Source organism: Gobio gobio, assembly GCF_949357685.1.
Source record: "Gobio gobio genome assembly, chromosome: 4".
NCBI classification, from domain to species: Eukaryota; Metazoa; Chordata; class Actinopteri; order Cypriniformes; family Gobionidae; genus Gobio; species Gobio gobio.
The window spans coordinates 30,254,177-30,273,864 of NC_137100.1; the positions used below are offsets into that span (position 1 = coordinate 30,254,177).

At 42.8% G+C, this 19,688-nt stretch overlaps 1 protein-coding gene across 1 annotated transcript in view; it reads right to left on the reverse strand.

The window, feature by feature from the left end:
- Nucleotides 1-18,115, reverse strand: part of smarca2 (SWI/SNF related BAF chromatin remodeling complex subunit ATPase 2) — a 74,271-nt gene extending 56,156 nt beyond the window's left edge. Inside the window, exons 1-5 of the mRNA XM_079815252.1 lie at nucleotides 17,901-18,115; nucleotides 14,015-14,254; nucleotides 13,700-13,829; nucleotides 12,465-12,797; nucleotides 4,272-4,370 (exon numbers count right to left, since the gene is read on the reverse strand). Coding sequence (XP_079671378.1) covers nucleotides 4,272-4,370; nucleotides 12,465-12,797; nucleotides 13,700-13,829; nucleotides 14,015-14,239 — 787 coding nt within the window. The 5' untranslated portion in view covers nucleotides 14,240-14,254; nucleotides 17,901-18,115. The remainder of the gene's footprint in view (nucleotides 1-4,271; nucleotides 4,371-12,464; nucleotides 12,798-13,699; nucleotides 13,830-14,014; nucleotides 14,255-17,900) is intronic.
- Between the last annotated feature and the right edge of the window lie 1,573 nt (nucleotides 18,116-19,688).

The following is a 19,688-nucleotide window of genomic DNA, read 5'->3' on the forward strand; positions in this document are numbered from 1 at the left end:
TAGACAAAACTGGACAAGTGTGAATGCATCTGGTTGTTTAAAACACACATAAACATTTTACTCCTGGCAAATTGTTAAAAATAAACATGTGAGAGCGTGATAATGGCTATATGTATGACATAGTCGGCGCTACTGCAAAACGCATCACCGCAAATAAGTAGACTATCACTAAAGCATTAAGCCAACACGCAAACGGCCGCCAGTGAAACTGAAAGTAGCCTAAGTCTCAGATGCTCAAAAACACAATCATCTTCATTAAAGGGGTGGTAAACCACGATTTCACTATTCTAACTTTGGCTAGCGTGTTATGGTGCTGCTTGAGCATAAACAACATCTGCAAAGTTACAACGTTCAAAGTTTAAAGCAAAGGGAGAGATTTGCTTTTAAAGAAATCAATTTCTAAGGACTACAGCAAACGGCCAGTAGGCGACTACAGACATTCCTCCAGGGTTGGTGACATCACCAGCCTCAATATTTACATAATCCCTCCTCCGAGAATATTAAATAAGGGGGGGGTGAGGCCATTTTGTATCGTGGCCCTGTTGTGGTTAGTAGGCTGGAGTGGTGTTGCTGCAAGGCAGACGAAACGCTGTTATTTTCATCCGGATTGCAGGTCTGGGGTACTTGCTTTGTTCAGCCTTCCTAGGGACGGGGGTGCGTTGCAGTGCGTTTAACATACAGCATGTTATATGCATGTGCGTATGAGACAGAGGGGAACAGGTCTGCCCATCATAAATCACGAGACAGACAGGGGTCGGAGGAGAAGACTGGAAAATGTGACATAATGGACAATATTCATCTGTATTTGCAATTCATGAGCCGCGGTTCATGCACGACGGCTCGCGGCTCCCGCTGCACATTTCACGGAGGAAAACATCCACAATCTTCGCGAGTTCAATGCAGGATTTGCACAACGTCAGCTGCGCGAGACAAACACTGCCAGAGTGTGGATGCACGACGCGCACGGGGCTCCCGCTGCACATTTCACGGAGGAATTAGCTTCCACAATCTCCGCGAGTTCAATGCAGGATTCGCACAACGGCTTGTCCTGAAAGCTGGATTTACAAACAGAAGCTGTGTACGGGCCACAACCTGTAAGTCTAATTTATTTTTCATCTATGTGTTTTCCTGTAATAGGTTAATTGTACGTTGTAGCAAGGAAGTAAACAAATGACAACGCTGTTCTGCAAACCAATCTGTTAAATGCTCATTCATACTTAACGTTATCCGACGAACACCTAACGTTACAAACACCTAACGTTAAAATCTCAACAGTGAACTTGGCATTAGTGTAAATTATCCTTTGATTAGAGCTTTTATGTTTTGTTTATCTACAGGCATGCTAAACATGGTTCTGTGTGTGATTTGGCTACTAGCAAAGCCAATGTTAAGTGTTTGTTTCGGGTTAATAGTTCTTGCGACAGATATTTGGCTATAATCCTTCTAAAAATACAAAAGTAACAGTGCCATTCAGTAGCGATCACTATAGATCCGCAGTCTTTACTCTTGAGGACTGAACAGGTTCTGCTCGATCATCTTCACTAAAATCTTCTGGGTCTGATTCGGGCTCAGACTGGTATGGTTTCATTGACGCCATTGTTTCTAATACTGACCAAAGCACAGTCTACCGGGAAAGGTAAGGGGCGTGACGTTTCTGATAAACGTGCACTGCGGTTAGCGAATCACAACACACTGGGCCAGCTATCTGAGCACATTGCGTATTTTTCAGGGACTGGCTTCATACAACCCGGAAAGCATCAGACCGCTTTACAAGGAGGGACAGAGCAGTGTAGAATAAAGGTCAAATATATGAAAAATAATGCAATTTTTTTTTAAACGAAGCATGAACACATGTTACAGTGCACCCCACAAACACAATCAAGCCTTCAAAAGAATGTGTTTTACCACCCCTTTAAAACTAATGAGACTAAATGTTCTTACCAGTGCTTAGGTCGCTCTTTCTCCTATTGCGACCTTTGATCTTGAAATGAGCTGATGATAAATAAAATGCAGCTCGAATCTTTTGCTTTCGTTGACGTGAACTGAATTTGCATAGCCTATAGCGCAGGAATTGAAGATTGGATTTATATATTTATTTTGCGGAGAGGTGTATAGAGGTAAGACAACCTGCATGTTTTTTTTTTATTTTGTTTATTAGTTTAGATTGTATAGCCCATTTCGTTTGTGAGCACCGTTGCGAGCTGCGAGAAGCATCAGCCTGCTTCAGCTTGTCAAAAATGCGTTTTTACTGTGGTGGTGATAGTAAACATTTAACCCCTAGGAGTCTGAGCTGTTTTGGGGCCCTTTTAGAAGTTTTGACATGCTCTGACATTTGTGTTTTTTTCAGTTGCTTATAAACACATTAATGGCAAAAGTGTAATTACACTGTATTCAGCACAAACTGGGCTACCATAATATGGGAGCAACTTGTATGTACATGCTTGTATTTTTGAGAGAAAAATGTTTATGCACGGATTTTGAAAAAAAAAAAAGAAAATTAAAATTAAGGCCTCAAAACACACAATAGATATCTGTTCCCAAGACTTTTGACTCCTGTCTGTATTTGCATAGAGTTTTTTCTTTAAACTGATGAGAGAATCATTGAGCCTACTCATTCACATAAAACAATACACTGATTTAAAATTTGTAAGACAGTTTCTCTTCACAAAGCCAATATGCGAGGAGGCGTGATATCTAATGAATAATGATGAGATAGCACCTGAGATAACAAAGGACTCGCATTAATGAGCTGCATAATGAATGAGCTGCAGGTAGGCCTATGTGACAGAGAGCAACAGAGCAAAGGAAATATATATTTTTTATTTTTATTTTTTATTTTTATTTTATTTGGAATGTAATCAACAAAGGCCTCTTATATTTTAAATGATCAGAAGATTTGACTACACTGCAAAAAATGCTCTTCTTATTTGGTATTTTTTCTTGTTTCCGGTCCAAATATTTAAAATTCTTAATTCAAGATTAATTTACTAGATAAGTAAACATTTCTGCAGGGAAAATCAAAATGAAGTGAGTTTTTGCTTAGTTAGTTAGTTAACTTTATTGTCCCCAAGGGGAAATTCTGCTTAGGCACAGTGCAGAGTTGCTTCATAAAGGTAGACCAGATAACTTAAAATAATCTATATTCTCTGCCACAACAATTTATGATTTATTAAACTATATAATTTGTGATTTATTACACCAATTATTTTAATTAAAATAACCTTCTCTCATTTGGCTTTGGATAAAAAAATCAGACAGAAAATATATTTTACAATTTTCTTTATAATTATAAAAGCTCGTGTAGCATTGCATTATAAATGTAATCTATTATGAAAACACCCAACATGGTATAAATAACACAGATAAGCCATATATTGTCGCAAATGTGTGTTTATTATCTTCAAACTTGTCTATCTGCATGTTAGTCTTACATTGTTAGAGCGATTTCTGGAAGCTGTTTATGTCAATGTTACATGGTGATACCATGTGACATTGACAAACAGCTTCCAGAAATCGATCAATGAATATGAAAACCGTCGGTACCTTCTAAAGATTGTAATACGAGCGTCAGCTGCTCTCATTCATAAAAAACTAACATTGTGATATGCTTGAAGTGTTTTATATCTATGGATTTTATTATTAGGCTAAATTGATCAAACATGTGGTTAACTCACTGTCGGCCGCTGGCCGCTTGGTCGTTACTTCAAAAAAAACAAAAACTTAAATTTAACAAACAAAAATTTCTCCAAACTTTTTTTAAAAATCAACTTAATAAAGAGTATAAAGACTCTTATGATAACATGAGATGTAAATACTCCAGTCTGACTCGGGACACTGGAGTATTTACGTGTCATGTTATCATAAGAGTCCTATTCATTTTAAATAGTGTGGTTATTGCCAATACCGGTATATTGTCACACCCTAAATTAACACAATGTCGATATTTTGTGCTTTGAATATCACGATTATCACCAATACCGGTATATCGCGACACCCCTAAGTGGTACCTAACATGATGGCAGCTTATTTATTAGAATACAGTGTAAAATGGGTCAAAACAACAACAACATCCTTTTTCTTGGTGGGGCCAGTGAAAATTTTGACAGGGCACGTAAAAAATTTAACCACTGGCCAGAAATGGTTGGTTAAATGTAGGGGAAAATATGTAAAAAGGAAAAGAGTACAGACAATGTTTGTTTTTCTCCACTGTCCTGTTATTATTTGTCTGTATAATACTTTTTTTTTTTTAAATAAATGCATCCCACACTCACCTTCAGGCCATGGTTTTGGCCCAGAGCTTTGGGTAAGAGTCTGCATGGCTGGAGAGGGACAAGGGCCAGCAGCAGGCCCTCCATGAGGCATTGGCATACCTAGCAAAACAGCACAAGATTGAATATTAATCAGGGAAAGAACTGCAACAAAAATCTAATATGATTACCAATTTTGTATGCAATAAACTCAGTTGAAACAGGCTTTAAATCGCTATAAAATGTACAAGAGAAAACTGCACAACTGTACATAAAGCAGGGCTCTAGACTCATTCTTCCCACTGGTCGCTATTTTTTTATATTAATCATAATGACCTTATTGGCATGGGTGTAATTATTTTATTAAAGTAATTTTCCATGATGACATGTCATGCCCTTCACGTGACACACTGCAGCCACAAAAGCGCAGTATGGTAGATCCGCTTTTACAGTTTTTCCATTTTTATTCAAAATATTCAGAAACTAGCTGGCTATGTCATCAACTACCTGATATTCAGATTCTCAAATACATACAAGTGAACGTGTTTTGTTGTTGAAAAAATATAATGATCATGGTAGTTGATCTAGAATTCAAGATGATTGTTATTGCCGCTTCAATAGACATCACTCTGTATTTGACAAATTATAAATATATTGTTTTGCTAGTACTTGTGTATTTAAATGTGTCTCTGGCTCAGCGCCAGCCAAATCGCGAAAGCATTGTGCACTCGCACTAGGGATGTGAAGGTGAGGAAATTTTCCCACCAGTTAATATGTCAATACCGGTAATACCGCTAATTCTTAACTGAAAGTAAAATGCACACGGCCGCTCAGGCATTCATAACGGAGCAGAGCAAAGCAAGGTTGAGCTTCCATCGGAATGAACTGAAAAAAATGCCAGTGGACACGCACCGTGAATAACAATGCAGCCGTGAATGAATGAGAGTATTTTACTCTCGGTTTAGAATTAGCGCCAGTTTTGGGGCAGGTTGCTTGAATGGTGGGTTTATTATTAGCCTATTATTTTTAAAGGCCCCATGACATGACTATGGTCCCCCAGTGGCTAGAAATTGTGATAGGTGTAAATCTCGGCGAGAAGAGCACCAATCGACGAACAGGTTCCACTTCAACGCAAAGAGGCGCCTCGTAGAGGGGGCTCTAGCGGAAGTGATGGTGTCAACTACCGCTTGCGGTAGGTCACCTAGAACCTCCGCGTCCCGTCCAGGGACCAGACATGGAGTTTCCAGAGGTCTGAACGCGGGTGCCATAGGGTGCCCCGTCTCTGAGTCAGGAGGTCCTGCCTCAGAGGAATGGGCCAGGGAGGTGCTGTCGCAAGGAGCACTAGTTCCGGGAACTAAGTCCGGTTGGGCCAATACGGAGCAACCAACAGGACCTGCTCCTCGTCCTCCCTGACTTTGCACAGTGTCTGCGCAAGAAGGCTCACTGGGGGAAACGCATACTTGCGTTCTTCCCGGGGCCAGCTGTGGGCCAGGGCATCCGACCCGAGGGTCCCCTCGGTCAAGGAATAAAACCACTGACAGTGGGTCGTCTCTGGGGAGGCAAACAGGTCTACCTGTGCGGCCCCGAAACGACTCGAGATTAGCTGGACCGCCTGGGGATGGAGTCGCCATTCTCCCGGAAGTACCTGCTGACGTGACAGCTCGTCGGCCGCACGATTGAGCAGGCCCGGAATGTGAACAGCACGAAGCGACCTCAGATGCTTCTGACTCCATAAGAGGAGATGGCGGGCGAGTTGCGACATGCGACGGGAGCGTAGACCACCCTGTTTGTTGATGTACGCTACGGCCGCAGTGTTGTCCGTCCGGACCAGAACGTGCTTGCCTCTGAGCAACACTTTGAAGCGGCTGAGTGCAAGACGAACTGCTAACAACTCGAGGCAATTGATATGCCATTGCAGTTGAGGCCCCGTCCACAGACCCGAAACTGCAAGCCCGTTGTACGTGGCACCCCAACCCGTGGATGAGGCATCCGTGGAGACAACGGAGTGCCTGGACACTTGTTCTAGGGGAACTCCCGCCCGGAGAAACAAAGGGTCCGACCACGGGCCGAAGGTTTGGCGGCACCTCGGAGTCACTTGGACACAGAGGGATCCGCTGTGCCACGCCCATCTCGGGACTCGATCGTGTAGCCAGCGTTGAAGCGGTCTCATATGAAGCAATCCGAGCGGCGTTACTACGGCTGCGGATGCCATATGCCCCAGGAGCCTCTGAAAATGTTTCAGTGGTACCGCTGTCCTGCCTTTGAACGAATTCAAGCAGTTCAACACTGACTGGACGCGCTCCTCTGTGAGGCGCGCTGTCATGGCGACCGAGTCTATCTCCATACCGAGAAAAGAGATCCTCTGTGTGGGACAGAGTTTGCTCTTCTCCCTGTTGACCCGAAGTCCCAACTGGCTGAGGTGACTGAGCACCTTGTCCCTGTGTTCGCACAACTGCTCCCGCGACTGGGCAAGGATCAGCCAGTCGTCGAGGTAGTTGAGGATGCGAACGCCATGCTCTCTCATGGGAGCAATGGCCGCCTCCGCAACCTTCGTAAAGACGCGGGGCGACAGGGACAGGCCGAAGGGTAAGACGCGGTACTGATATGCCCGTCCCTCGAACGCGAAGCGCAGAAAGGGCCGGTGTCGAGGGAGAATCGAGACATGAAAGTACGCGTCCTTCAGGTCGATCGCTGCAAACCAATCTCGGGGACGGATGCACCTGAAGATGCGCTTCTGCGTTAACATCGTGAACGGCAGCCTGTGAAGGGACTGGTTCAGGAATCGCAGGTCCAAGATCGGTCGTAACCCGCCGCCTTTCTTGGGTACAATGAAGTACGGGCTGTAGAACCCGGACCTCATATCGGCTTGAGGGACCGGCTCTAACGCGTCCTTCCCCAGTAGGACAGCGATCTCCGCCCTGAGCACGGGGGCGTTCGCCTCCACTACAGTCGTGAAGTGAACGCCCCTGAACTTGGGGGGACGCCGGGCGAACTGAATCGCATAGCCGAGTCTGATGGTACGGAGGAGCCACCGAGACTCCGAGCTAGGGGGATCATCGGCACCACAGACGTACCCGCAGCGGGGCAGCGAGGCGGAACGCAGGGATCCGGCTCGGACGGCATGGGAGCGGCCCGAAGCGGGATCTGAGTGTGCTGTGCAACACTTACCTGCATCCGCGGAGGGGACGTGCGAGTGTGGGGAGGCCGCTTGTGTGCGTCCCGACAGCCGGCATCCCCTGCTGGTGAAGGGAGAGGTACTTGAGGGTGGCGAGGCATGGGAGCGTCGACCACCGCCAAGCGCGCTCTCTTGGCACCCAGAGATATTGGAAACTGCTCTTTTATTGAAGTTTTGGGAAGTTTCGGAACAGAAAAACAAAAGATTCTCCCCCGGCCCTCCTCCGTGGGAGGGAGTGGTGCTGCAGCCATCTCCCTCAGAGCAGTTTCCTCCATCTCTGGGCGGCCCGTCTCAGGGTCGCTTGCGACGGCGCTTGCCACCTGGCTTGGCAGCGGCCTGAGCGGGCTGGACATCCTTCCCACGGCCGGCCCCACGCCGTCGGCTGGTGTTAGGCTGCTGCGGTGCCTCGGCGGGGTGGAGGCAGCAGCGGGCCGCCGGGGCAGGATGTGCTTGATCGCCTCCGTCTGCTTCTGGGCGGCCGAGAACTGTTGGGCGAAGCTCTCGACCGCGTCGCCGAATAACCCAGCTGACGAGATGGGGGAGTCCAGGAACCGATATTTATCGGTCTCCCTCATATCAGCCAGGTTAAGCCAGAGATGCCGCTCCTGGACCACAAGTGTGGACATCGCCTGACCAATGGCACGGGCGGTGACTTTCGTCGCCCGGAGGGAGCTCTGGGTCAGGCCTACCCTCGTGCATGTCAAGGAGTGCTTGGGCCTGGTGGACCTGAAGCAACGCCATGACATGTAAGGCGGACGCAGCCTGTCCGCAAGCCTTGTAAGCCTTCCCGGTCAGACCGGAAGAGAACTTACAGGCTCGGGACGGGAGACGTGGGTCACCGCGCCAGTTAGAGGCGGTCGCCGGACACAGTTGCATCGCGACGGCGCGCTCCACTGGCGGGATCCCCACGTAACCCTTGGCTGGTCCGCCGTCGAGGGTAGTGAGGGGGGAGGAGTCACTCGGCCGGTTTCTGGCAGAAAAAGGTGCCGTCCACGACCTTGTGAGCTCCTCATGCACCTCCGGGAAGAAAGGTGTCGGGCGGGACGCTGAGAACCAGCGAGACCCGCCCCGAGGAACCAATCGTCCAACCTAGAGGGTTCGGGACACGGTGGAGGGTTCCACACGAGCTCAACCCTTTCGGCGGCCCGGGCAAGCATAGCAGTCATCTCAGGGTCCGGGGCAGCCGTTGCCACTCTCCAAGAGGGAGGCAGTACAGCTGACCCTTCATCCTCTGAGGACTGAAACTCCCCCTCCGATGCAGCGATCAACATCTGTTCGTCCGCTGGAGCTCCAAAAGTCACCACTGGTCTCCCGTGGGAGGTTCCAGCGGGTTCTCTTAGAGGCTCTACCGGCTGTGGAGCTGAGGGATTAGGGGCCTGCGGAGGTTCACTCGGCGGGTTTGCCCTAAACGTAATCCTCAGATCACCCTGGCCATCCAAAGAAGCAGGTCCACCCGGGTTAGGGGTAGACCTGGTTCGTGGGATGGGTAAGGGGACTCCCCCAGCCCGGAGGTAGGAGAGTCTCGATCTTAGCTCCGATATAGTCATGTTCCCGCAGTGGGAACATGAACTATCCACAAACGCCGCCTCAGCGTGCTGTGTGCCCAAACACGTGAGACAGCGATTGTGACCGTCAGCAGGGGACAGGGAACGACCGCATCCAGAAACGCACGGATGGTAAGACATCTTGAAAAAGACGTCACGTCACCCGTGAAGCTCTTTTGTGAGGAAACGCTCTGTGCTGAAGCACTCAGGGGGAAACGCGACAGCGCACGGGATTGTTAGTGCAGCCCGTGCCTGTACTCAGCAGGAAAACGCCCAACCAGACCAACAGTGTTGCTGTGACAACAGCAGTTTTCTCTGCTCGCAGAGGCAGCCGATGAGTCAGCGCGGATCCCGCTGAAGTGTGCCGTTCCTCCAACACGCGTCTCCTCTGGATTCTCCGGTACTCTAGCCGTCTTGCTGATAGCAGCGATATACTCAAAACGATGTTTTGGAGTCGTCTTCATATGCCGTTTGGCTCCGAAGTGAATGACAGCGTGCATTCGCTCTCGCTTCCTGTTTATACCCGCGGCGCGGGGCGGAGCGCGAGATGCAAATCTCGCACGCCAATTGTTCATTGGCCGGTTCTAGATAGCTCGAAGCGGATAGGGGCTCCCAGAAGTGATCCCAATTCGTCGAATGTGACCGACTGAATGGGAACTCAGTTTAGAGCTAATCTAGGATTTGTTGATCTAGGCTTTATTTTAAATAAATTGTGCTGCACCACTTAATTTTCAACCCAGATTAACAAATCGGGGATTAGAATTTACCTCCATTTACGATTAATTTTCGCCGCCATGATGGATTCGCCATTGACAGCAACAATACTTATATTCAATTTCCTTCTTTATTGACCACCAGAAACTCTCTCTGACACAAGTAGCTCTTGCCAATAAAGGAAATGAACTTGTAAAATGTCAGCTGTCTTTATAAAGCGCTACATAGAGAGATCGTTACTGATCAAGCAGGCAATGAAAACAGCGCGTGCGTAAATATATATTCATAGTTTCAATTACAATGGAGTATATTGTGGCAGCGTAATTTATGACAAAACAACTGTCATGATTGGCAGAGTGACCATCTCCGCTCTTGACAGCGCCGCCCATCCCATTTGATTCGCTGCGCAGCAGTCACGCGTGGAGCGGGCATGAGAAACACGAGGCGTGGCCGTGATCACTGGTGCTCACCTCATCATCCCCGCTGCAGTTAAATGCTAAATATACTCCTCTCTTCTTTTGTTTGTCCGACACCGAGGTGCACCGAGATGAGTGACGGATCTGCATCCCGGACTCAATGGCAGGCGTAAACTCACGGGCCGCCACGACCCTCACACTCTGACGGCTCAATTTGCTTTATTTTTATTTTTTATTTGTAATAAACACCCCTCTGAGACCTGACTACACACCCACTGTTTCTATCTCTGTTCAATCATCTGCATAGTTTAATTGTAGGTGCACTTTATTTTATTTAAACCTCCTCACATCACATGTAAGTTTAAAATTAATCCATAATTGAGATTTAAATCGGAGTTTAAAGTTATGGAGCAACAGGATGAAAGTTAATCTAACTAAAATCCAGGATCAAAATGATAGTTTAAATGTAAACTTGCTTATTTTTAAACCAGGTTTAAAGTTTGGTGCAACAGAATTATTAGATAAACCTTGATTTAAGCTAGATTTAAGATTAATCCTTGTTGGTGCAACCCACCCTTTTCTTTCTAATTCGTTTAATACTGTTTATGCATCAGTGAATCAAGCCTGTGACTAAACGATCAACTTCATTGTTTCTGTTAGTAGCATGAAACAGATCTGTTATTTAAATTGTGATTAAACTACAGAGAGCGATCAAAGAACACTCTCTTTATAATGTTTGGAGCTGACAATCACACATCGTGAGTGCACTTGCCCAAACTGCCGTTATAATGAATGACGCTGTTATGCTCCACAACGAAGCTCTTTCTGCATTCATATCAATGTCGTGTTTGCTGTTAGTTGTGGTGAAAGCATTTTGTGAGAGAAATTTGTGCATTCATGGGATAAACAGACTGTCTGTGTACTCAATGCTCATCACTGCAGCCTTTCATGTGATGGGAACAGATCTAAAAAATAATGCTATAATCAACATTTTCACGATTCGTTCATCTCGACAGCTGTAATAGTAAAAAATGTAGTAAAAGTATCCGAGAGGGGTTCCACATGTTATACGCATTTCAAATGCAAAGATGTCAGCCAATCACAACAGTGGCCGTTTTCACTGAAGTCTCACAGCAGACACGCCCCTTCAAACAGAGCATTCAAGCCAGAGGGCTAAAATCGCGACTTCATTGACTTCCGCTGACCAAAGTTGAAGCTTTCATAGGCCCGCTCACGGCGCTGACATCTTGGGACCGAGTCTGCGCAGTAGCGATCTCGGGACCGGAGTTGCGCAGTAGAGAACAGGAAGTAGAGGCGCGATTATCAAAAGCCCGCCCACACTCTCGCAGATGCAGAACAATTAATTATGTTGGTGTGAAATAAACAGTTATGGAAGTGTAGAAATTAAAGCTAAAGCTCCAATCTCCTCCCAAAAATCCAGAAAAAAGTCTGTTAGTGCCTCAGTGACAAGTTCACTCAGAGAAGCCGTCAATCTCAACTGTCAATCATGACGTCACACCCCCCGTTTTTATAGCATCAAATAACTCACTAAAACTAAACTTATTTAAAAAACGAACACTTGAAATGAAATTATTGTAATAAAAACTGCCTAAAATGACAGAAACCATCTTTAGGAAACAATTATTTGAAGTGTAATTAAATTGTTTAGTGTGTCTCGCGCCCATTCAAATACATGGAGAGCCGGGGTTTAGGAGCTATACTGGGACCGGCCACCGGGGGGCGATCGAGGCGCGAAAGCTTCAATTTCTGACTGGAGCACTACAGGCTTGGCTAAAATCAGGATAGAAAAATGCCTTTTATTTCTAAATTATGAAATTTTGTGATGTAAAAATCATACTAACAATATAAGTACACCTCAAGAAACATTATAAAAATAATAAAAAAATCCATGTCATGGGACCTTTAATGAAAAACCCAACAACAAAACAATACAATGACAAACTCACTTAAATAGGCGCTTGTGAAACCAAATCTTCCGCGATCATCTTATCATCAGCTCCTCACTCTCGATTGAAACCTCCTGCTGCTGGTCTGTGCTGAGACTCTTGTTTGGCTCGCGCTTTATTAAGCAGACACATTCAGTTTTTAATTGTAGTGTCTTTTCTCTAACTGAACTAAATTTTTATTATTTTATTACTATAAAAAAAAAAAATCTAAACAACGGTGAGTAAGTGATGTAACCGGCAACACCGACTACCGCAGCAAGCCTCGCACCAAAGCAGCCGTGTGAAATTTTAACTCGCACATTATCAAAAAATTATTGCATTTGTGACCATTTTAGTCGCAGTCTAGAGCCCTGACATAAAGGGCTACTGGCTAACACCCAAATGGCCAAAAACATATTCACCTGGAGGTCTGTTGTAGGGGCCAGTGTTGACAGGCTGCTGCTGCATGGTGGGAAGGCTCCTCTTGCCCTGCACAGCTAACTGCAGATTCTCAGGCAGAGGCTGACCACGGCCCAGGATCTTGTAAGCCAGGATCTGAGCCCTGAGTTGCTGTAGCTGGACTGGGCTGAAGGCAGACTGACCCCTGGCCTGCTGTCCCATCCCCTGCGGATCCATTGGCATCATGGGCGACTGCCCCTGAGACATTTGCGGCGGGGTCGGCCCTCCTCCTGACATAGGGCTAGGCACATGCTCCGGAACCTGGCCCATTGGCGAGGGATGAGGGGACATGTATCCTAATGAGCAAAACAAAAAATGTGTATCCTGTAGTTATGAAGCTGCCTGCTGGTAAAGTGGTCAGTCGTTTGTTTTTTTCTTTTGTTTTGATCTTTCGTCTAGTTTTTCTCTTATTTTCTCTTATAGAAGTCCTCATACTGTATAATCTATGTGAAAATGTAATGATATTTCTCAAAAGTTCTGGTTATTCATTTTATGCATATACATTTTAATTAGCAAAAAAATATGTGCATGTGTAAATAATATTTATGGTGTGGTCACATTTACCATTGCTCTGTGAAATTTCATGGGCAAAATCTGTATGCTTTGGAGTTTCACATGAGGGCGAAAAAGTTGCCCACACAGATTTTGAAAAAGGTTAAATAATTTGCCGCATTGCCCAACAGAAAGCTGCTTGGTTTGAAAGTGACTTCTGTGTGAACTGTGCTTCATGCATCTCTACACTATTCACAATGGACCTTTTTGTACATACATTTTTTTTTTTTGGTAATGTGACCACACCTTGAGGTTACTATCAACAGCTTTTAAACTATATCTTTATTTAAAAAAAATCTATGACTGTTAATTGCAGAATATTTAATTATGTTTAATTTAAAACTGTAAAAGGTACAGATAAGAGAAAAAGTTCCCTTGGTAATAAAGAGAGTAAAGTATAAAGGATCATAGGTATGAGCATATGAGGATAATTAGAGTAACATAAAGGCTGCACCAAAGATAAGTGCACAAAAAATAAATAATGAATCACTATCAGATAACGGTCTTAATTACCTCTGAGGCCATTGTAGACTAAAATCCTTAAATTGCGGATGAATAAGAGCATCTATAATTAGCTATAATTAAGGTTAAAATCATAACAGCTAAGTGCCTTTTTTATTATAATGTGGCTAATAAGTAATTGCACCTTGACTGTGTTGATCCATAGGGCTCTGTGGAGGACCCATGCCACTGTGCAGGGACCTCATGCCCACCCCCTTCATCTGGCCATAGTGCATATCGTCTCCCATCCCCTTCTCATGCATTCCCTCCATTGGCTGAACAGAGGCAGAAGATTAGTCATACATACTGCTGGCATACTGGCAACATCAAAACGATAGTTTAAACCTGCAGCAAGTGCTTTTACATTTACATGTACTTATGTTGATTTTCTGGTTTTGCATTAACTAGACAACTATCGATCTCTATGCTTATATAATCAATGTCAAAAGTGATCCTCAACCTTATGCATTGGGTGCATGTCCTGTGAATACTCTCCAGCCCCTTGACCCTGCATAGCATGCGGGACACTTGGAGGCCCTGGGCTGGGGCCCATCATGCTGTGCACAGAGCCAGGAGAGGGGCCGGGTCCAGGGCTGGGCCCTAGGATGGGCCCCGGAGACAGGCCAGCACCTGGTGAGGGACCAGCATGGGACATCCCAACTGGTGGCTCATTAGGGGTGGACATCTATCAGCTGGGAATCTGGGGGGAAATGGGGAAAAGCTTGAACCTACTGTAAATGAAAGATTCTCACTATTGTCCAAAATGACAAACATTGTCTGACATCTCAAATAACAGCATTTTGCATTTATTAGTACCAAAATAAGAAGCAAATTAATAAAAAGTGCAAGTCAAATATATTTTACAAGGTTTGTACAGATACTGTAAAATTATATTCCAGGACTTTCAAGCAGTACTTTTTAAGACCTACAGTCAGAGATCTCACTTATCAAACAATATCTTTATTATCTTTCAAATTATATAAAAAGGTAACTAGATAAATAAAAATAAATTAATAAAGCAAAATGGTACAAATAAAGTGCAGCACATTTAACCTAACTTTAACCACTGAAAGGGTAGCTACTATGACAAAGAGATCGCTTTCCATATTCAAACAGAAGAATTTTGCCTGAAAAGATTGTTTTATCGATAAAATTAAACACTAATTTCACATATTTTGTCTTTCAATAATTCAAGAACTTTTCAAGTACCTTTTCATAAATATGGCTGTTTTCAAGGGTTTTCCTGGACTTAAATTCAAGTACATCAAGCATCTTGTACGAACCCTGATTTTATGAAAAGGATGGTTTGCTCAAAGCCATTGTAAATTGCTAATAAACTTAATATTAATAAATATATATCAAAGGGGTCATACAATTTTCTTTGAGCTTTTGACATACAAGAGGTCATCATATTATAAGAATATCCTGTAAGTTTCAGAACTGAAAACTTCCTTGTTAGTCCAAAAACAGCTTTTATTGCAACCAAGGCCAGCGAATGACTCGTTGTGGAATGTGCCTATATAGGTGAAAGACCGCATCTGCAGAAAAAAATCAACGCCTAATTCATCGTTGGCCCCGCCCACTGCCGTGTTTGTGAGATGACGAGGAGAGATACAGGATCACTGGACTAAAAATAACACTATCTTCCAAAGGATCCTAATGCTAGGAATGTGGTTATTTATTTTCAACAATGTGCATGCCTCAGTTGAGCATTATTTATTTGTATGTGGTACATTTCCCTGTAGATTTGGTAAATAAGTCACAATTTCGGCGCAGGCTTTGCAAACAGACTTTTACAATATAGACTCAACAGTAATACAACAACATGTAAGTAACTATGTTAATTCTAATGCCTGATCTTGTTTCTCAAAGCTAGTTAGTATAATGAATTTAATTAGAAAATAAAATAAAATGGAATTAGAGACAGTTTTATTCTAATTATTGAAGGGTTAGTTCACCCCAAAAATGAAAATTAGCCCATGATTTACTCACCCTCAAGTCATCCTAGGTGTATATGACATTCTTCTTTCAGACGAAAAAAAGCGGAGTTATATTAAAAAGTCCTGGCTAATCCAAGCTTTATAATGGCAGGGAATTGTTGCCTCGTTTATGAAGTCCATAAAAGTGCATCTATCCATCATATAACTGCTCCACACGGCTCCGGGGGGTTAACAAAGGCCTTCTGAAGCGAAATGGCGTGTTAGTGTAAGAAAAATATCCATATTTAAAACTTTATAGACTAAAATAAATAACTTCCGGCAGAAAGCCGTACGCAATTCGACTTACGGCAAAAGAGTATCCCCTGATGCGATGTATAGAAGCATCGCAAGCTTTGATGCCTCTTGCAGATGGGCAACAAACTCAAGCCCCTCTTCTCTTATATCGAAGTCCTCCGCCATTTCTCTTTTAGATTATCCTTTTAGAGTCTAATTCATGACCAGTGCTTTGTTTTGCTCTATCCTCTGCGCTTCTTGAGTTTGTTGCCCAGTTTGCCAAGCTTGCGATGCTTCTATACATCGCATCAGGGGATACTCTTTTGCCATAAGTCGAATTGCATACGGCTTTCTGCGGGAAGTTATTTATTTTAGTCTATAAAGCTTTAAATATGGATATTTTTCTTGCACAAACGCGCCACTTCGCTTCAGAAGACCTTTATTAACCCCCCGGAGCCGTGTGGAGCAGTTATATGAAGGATAGATGCACTTTTATGGACTTCATATACGAGGCAACAATTCACTGCCATTATAATGCTTGGATTAGCCAGGACATTTTTAATATAACTCAGATTTTATTAATCTGAAAGAAGAATGTCAAATACACCTAGGATGACTTGAGGGTGAGTAAATCATGGGCTAATTTTCCTTTTTGGGTGAACTAACCCTTTAATATATGGAACCATGCATAGTCATAAAAAAGCAATAAACCAAGAGAGGCTGTGCATTACAATTTCTTGTGGCTTATTGCATCATTAAATAAGCTGAAACCTCAAAGTTCTGTCATAATACTGAGGAAATGTATGCAGAAGTATTCTGATATTTCAGGGTCCACACTTTTTAACTGATGAATTTTCATAGTTTTTATTACTTTTAATGTTTTTCTGGGCCTGGAAAACAGCATTTTGAAAAAATCCGATTTTTACAGTTTTTTTATGACTGTAGAAACCCTGACACTTGTTATATGAGATAGTACCAAGTGGAAAATGTCCAAACCATTTTTATTAAATCAATTATATTTATATTATAATATTGATTTATTATTAATATAACAACTCGTCTGCTCAAATAAATATATTTGTTATTAATAATATTTATGAAATGATAAACATTATTACATACATTATTAAATAAGTTACATTCGTTTTTCAAATCTTGATTCATCATTATTATTGTTAGTATTATTAATACTAGCAATCACATAAAGGAAACATACAGAGAGGGTTAAAATAGAGTTCTTCCAGCATCATTTGCATAACACTAATAACAACGACCCGCGCTGGTCTTTGACACGCCCCCCGAGCAGCGCTTCAGAAAATGAACAGGATGGAACATAAGATGCCAATAATGACGGTAAGGGGGTAAGGGAATGCACAGGGTGAGATAATGGTACACTTTTATCATGTAAAGGCACGTTAACATTTAATTACACACTCTATTTAAAACGACAGTAATTATTCGCGTGTACGATTAGAGTCCATTCACCTAAAACTTCCCAAACGAAAGAACAAGGAATAAACAATCTGTTGTTGAATGCACACATGCGCTCATGCAGGCCTATGATTAATGTCTAAAGCAGTGGCGAAAATAAAGCAACGAAGTTATTAATTAGGAATAGTCAGTGTCACCCGGTCGCAATATTATAAGCAAAAAGCTTATTTTTTAAAAAAGCGATTAAACTGCTAACGCACATATAGCCCAGCGCAGGGGTGTTATTTGAAGAGAGTTGCTCTGATCGGATCATGGCTTCCTCGACCTGCTGTCATGACTGTCTCCCCCTCACGCCATTGCAGTTTCCTGAAATCTCAAACTTTCTGGGACCTTCCAACCACAGCGCACTTACCAACGCACATTTATAGCAGATTTTCGGTTTGCTGGCATTACAGACATGCTTTGCGTTCTGAGAGGAACAGTTTATTCACCTGCTTTTATATTGTCAAAGTTAGAAAGCAAGCAAGCAGTAAAGCCCCTCTGTCTAAAATAATCGAGCAGCAGCTCTGCTAACCGTCTGTACAGTTATATTAGCATGCTAGCCCGCTACATTTTATCAGCACAAACATGGCACAAACGCTGCACACTGACGTATATGCATCAGTATAAATGTCCAAGCAAAGAGTATTTAAACCAAATTACCTTCTGCGAGGTAAACAACACAATAAAACGTCTAACACATTATTTCAGCTTCAGAAATATGACTGCCATATGTTGGTCCCCTCCCCCTTCTGTTTGCTGACAAGTTGAAGTTCGTGTTTTTTAGTGTTTTGTCTTTTCTGATTCGTTCACAGCGCAGGAAATACAGTCGTCTCTGTAATGTGATTGGCCGAGGAAGACCTCGATCATTTCGTGATATATATATTGAAAGGATATATATATTGTACATATATTTGGGGGCGGGGCCTTTCAAGTACACTTTCACTTCACAGCGCTGAACGTACTGGAACTTTCGCATGTCCGCCAGGGCGTTTGGGGACACACGTTTCAAAATGATCACCCTTTCACGCCTGTTGTAGTCCACACGTATCTCAGGGAAGAGTGAAGATGGACTTTTTTCTGTTAGTAGTAGATGAATTAGCTAACACAGGTTTATTGCATATGGTTGCATAAGCATGTTGTTGTTTGCTGAACAGTGCATTTTATTTAAAACAAGTGTTATACATGAAAATGTACCTCATACATAAATTACTGGTAACAATAATTAACTAATTTTGGACCGACATTTGTGAGATGATAACTTTTCTGCTTCTGAATTGCTTCATACACCGGGGAGCTGTTACCAAATTCGTCCCCACTTCTAAAGCCCACGCCCACACCATCAAAGGCCAAGTAGAATATTTCATTATTTAGAATGGGATCAATAGGCCTATTAGTACTGAAATTTTAAAAAGTTCTCAGGACAAGGGTATTATTCAAGAATGTCAGCTGGGGGGCAAGTTGTTATCTTTTTTTTTTCTTTCCTTTTTTATGTTATACATTTGTACAGTTTATTCATTACAATTTGTTGGCCTAGAAAATTATTTAATATTTTGGTTGTTACTTTTTAAATTCATTTCATTTTCAAATTCATTTCAGTTTTTATTTTCACTTTATACATACTATCTGAAAAGCCTAGCCGGGCTGTTTATTGTGAAAATGTCTAATGTAAAGTTGAACATATTAGATCTGTTTCCTGCGATATAACACACACACACACACACACACACACACATATATATATATATATATATATATATATATATATATATATATATATATATATATATATATATATATATATATATATATATATATATATATATATATATATATATATATATATATATATATATGTATCACCCTGAATTCACCCTATATATTTCACGAGCAAGAACCACGCCACAACCATGAATGTTATAATATAATAAATAATTATTTACTAAAGAAGTTAGGGATGAATAACGAGAGGATGAAGGGGAATAGAGAAATGGATGGTAGTCAGGCTGATCTGGGCATGGTGTTGGCGGCCGGGAAACTCAGAGTGGGGGCATCATCCCAGTTAAATGTAGGCCGAGGGATTAGGACCCCAAAACAGCCTGGAAGGGAAGAGAACGGGATCGTTAAGATGGTTAAATGGATGAGAGAGGGAGGGGAAGGGAGGGTTCGAGAAAACGAGACAAACAGTATTGTAAGGGGCGCCTGATAAAGGTTTGAGGTTTGTTTCCCGAACCTCAGTTAACTAATGAACTCCAATCACATGACTTCTCAAACCTTCTATATATATATATATATATATATATATATATATATATATATATATATATATATATATATATATATATATATATATATATATATATATATATATATATATATATGTATTGGTAGGCCCCCTAGCCCTAGACTATACGGACATATGTGTCTACACCAAAATTTACTTTTGAGGAA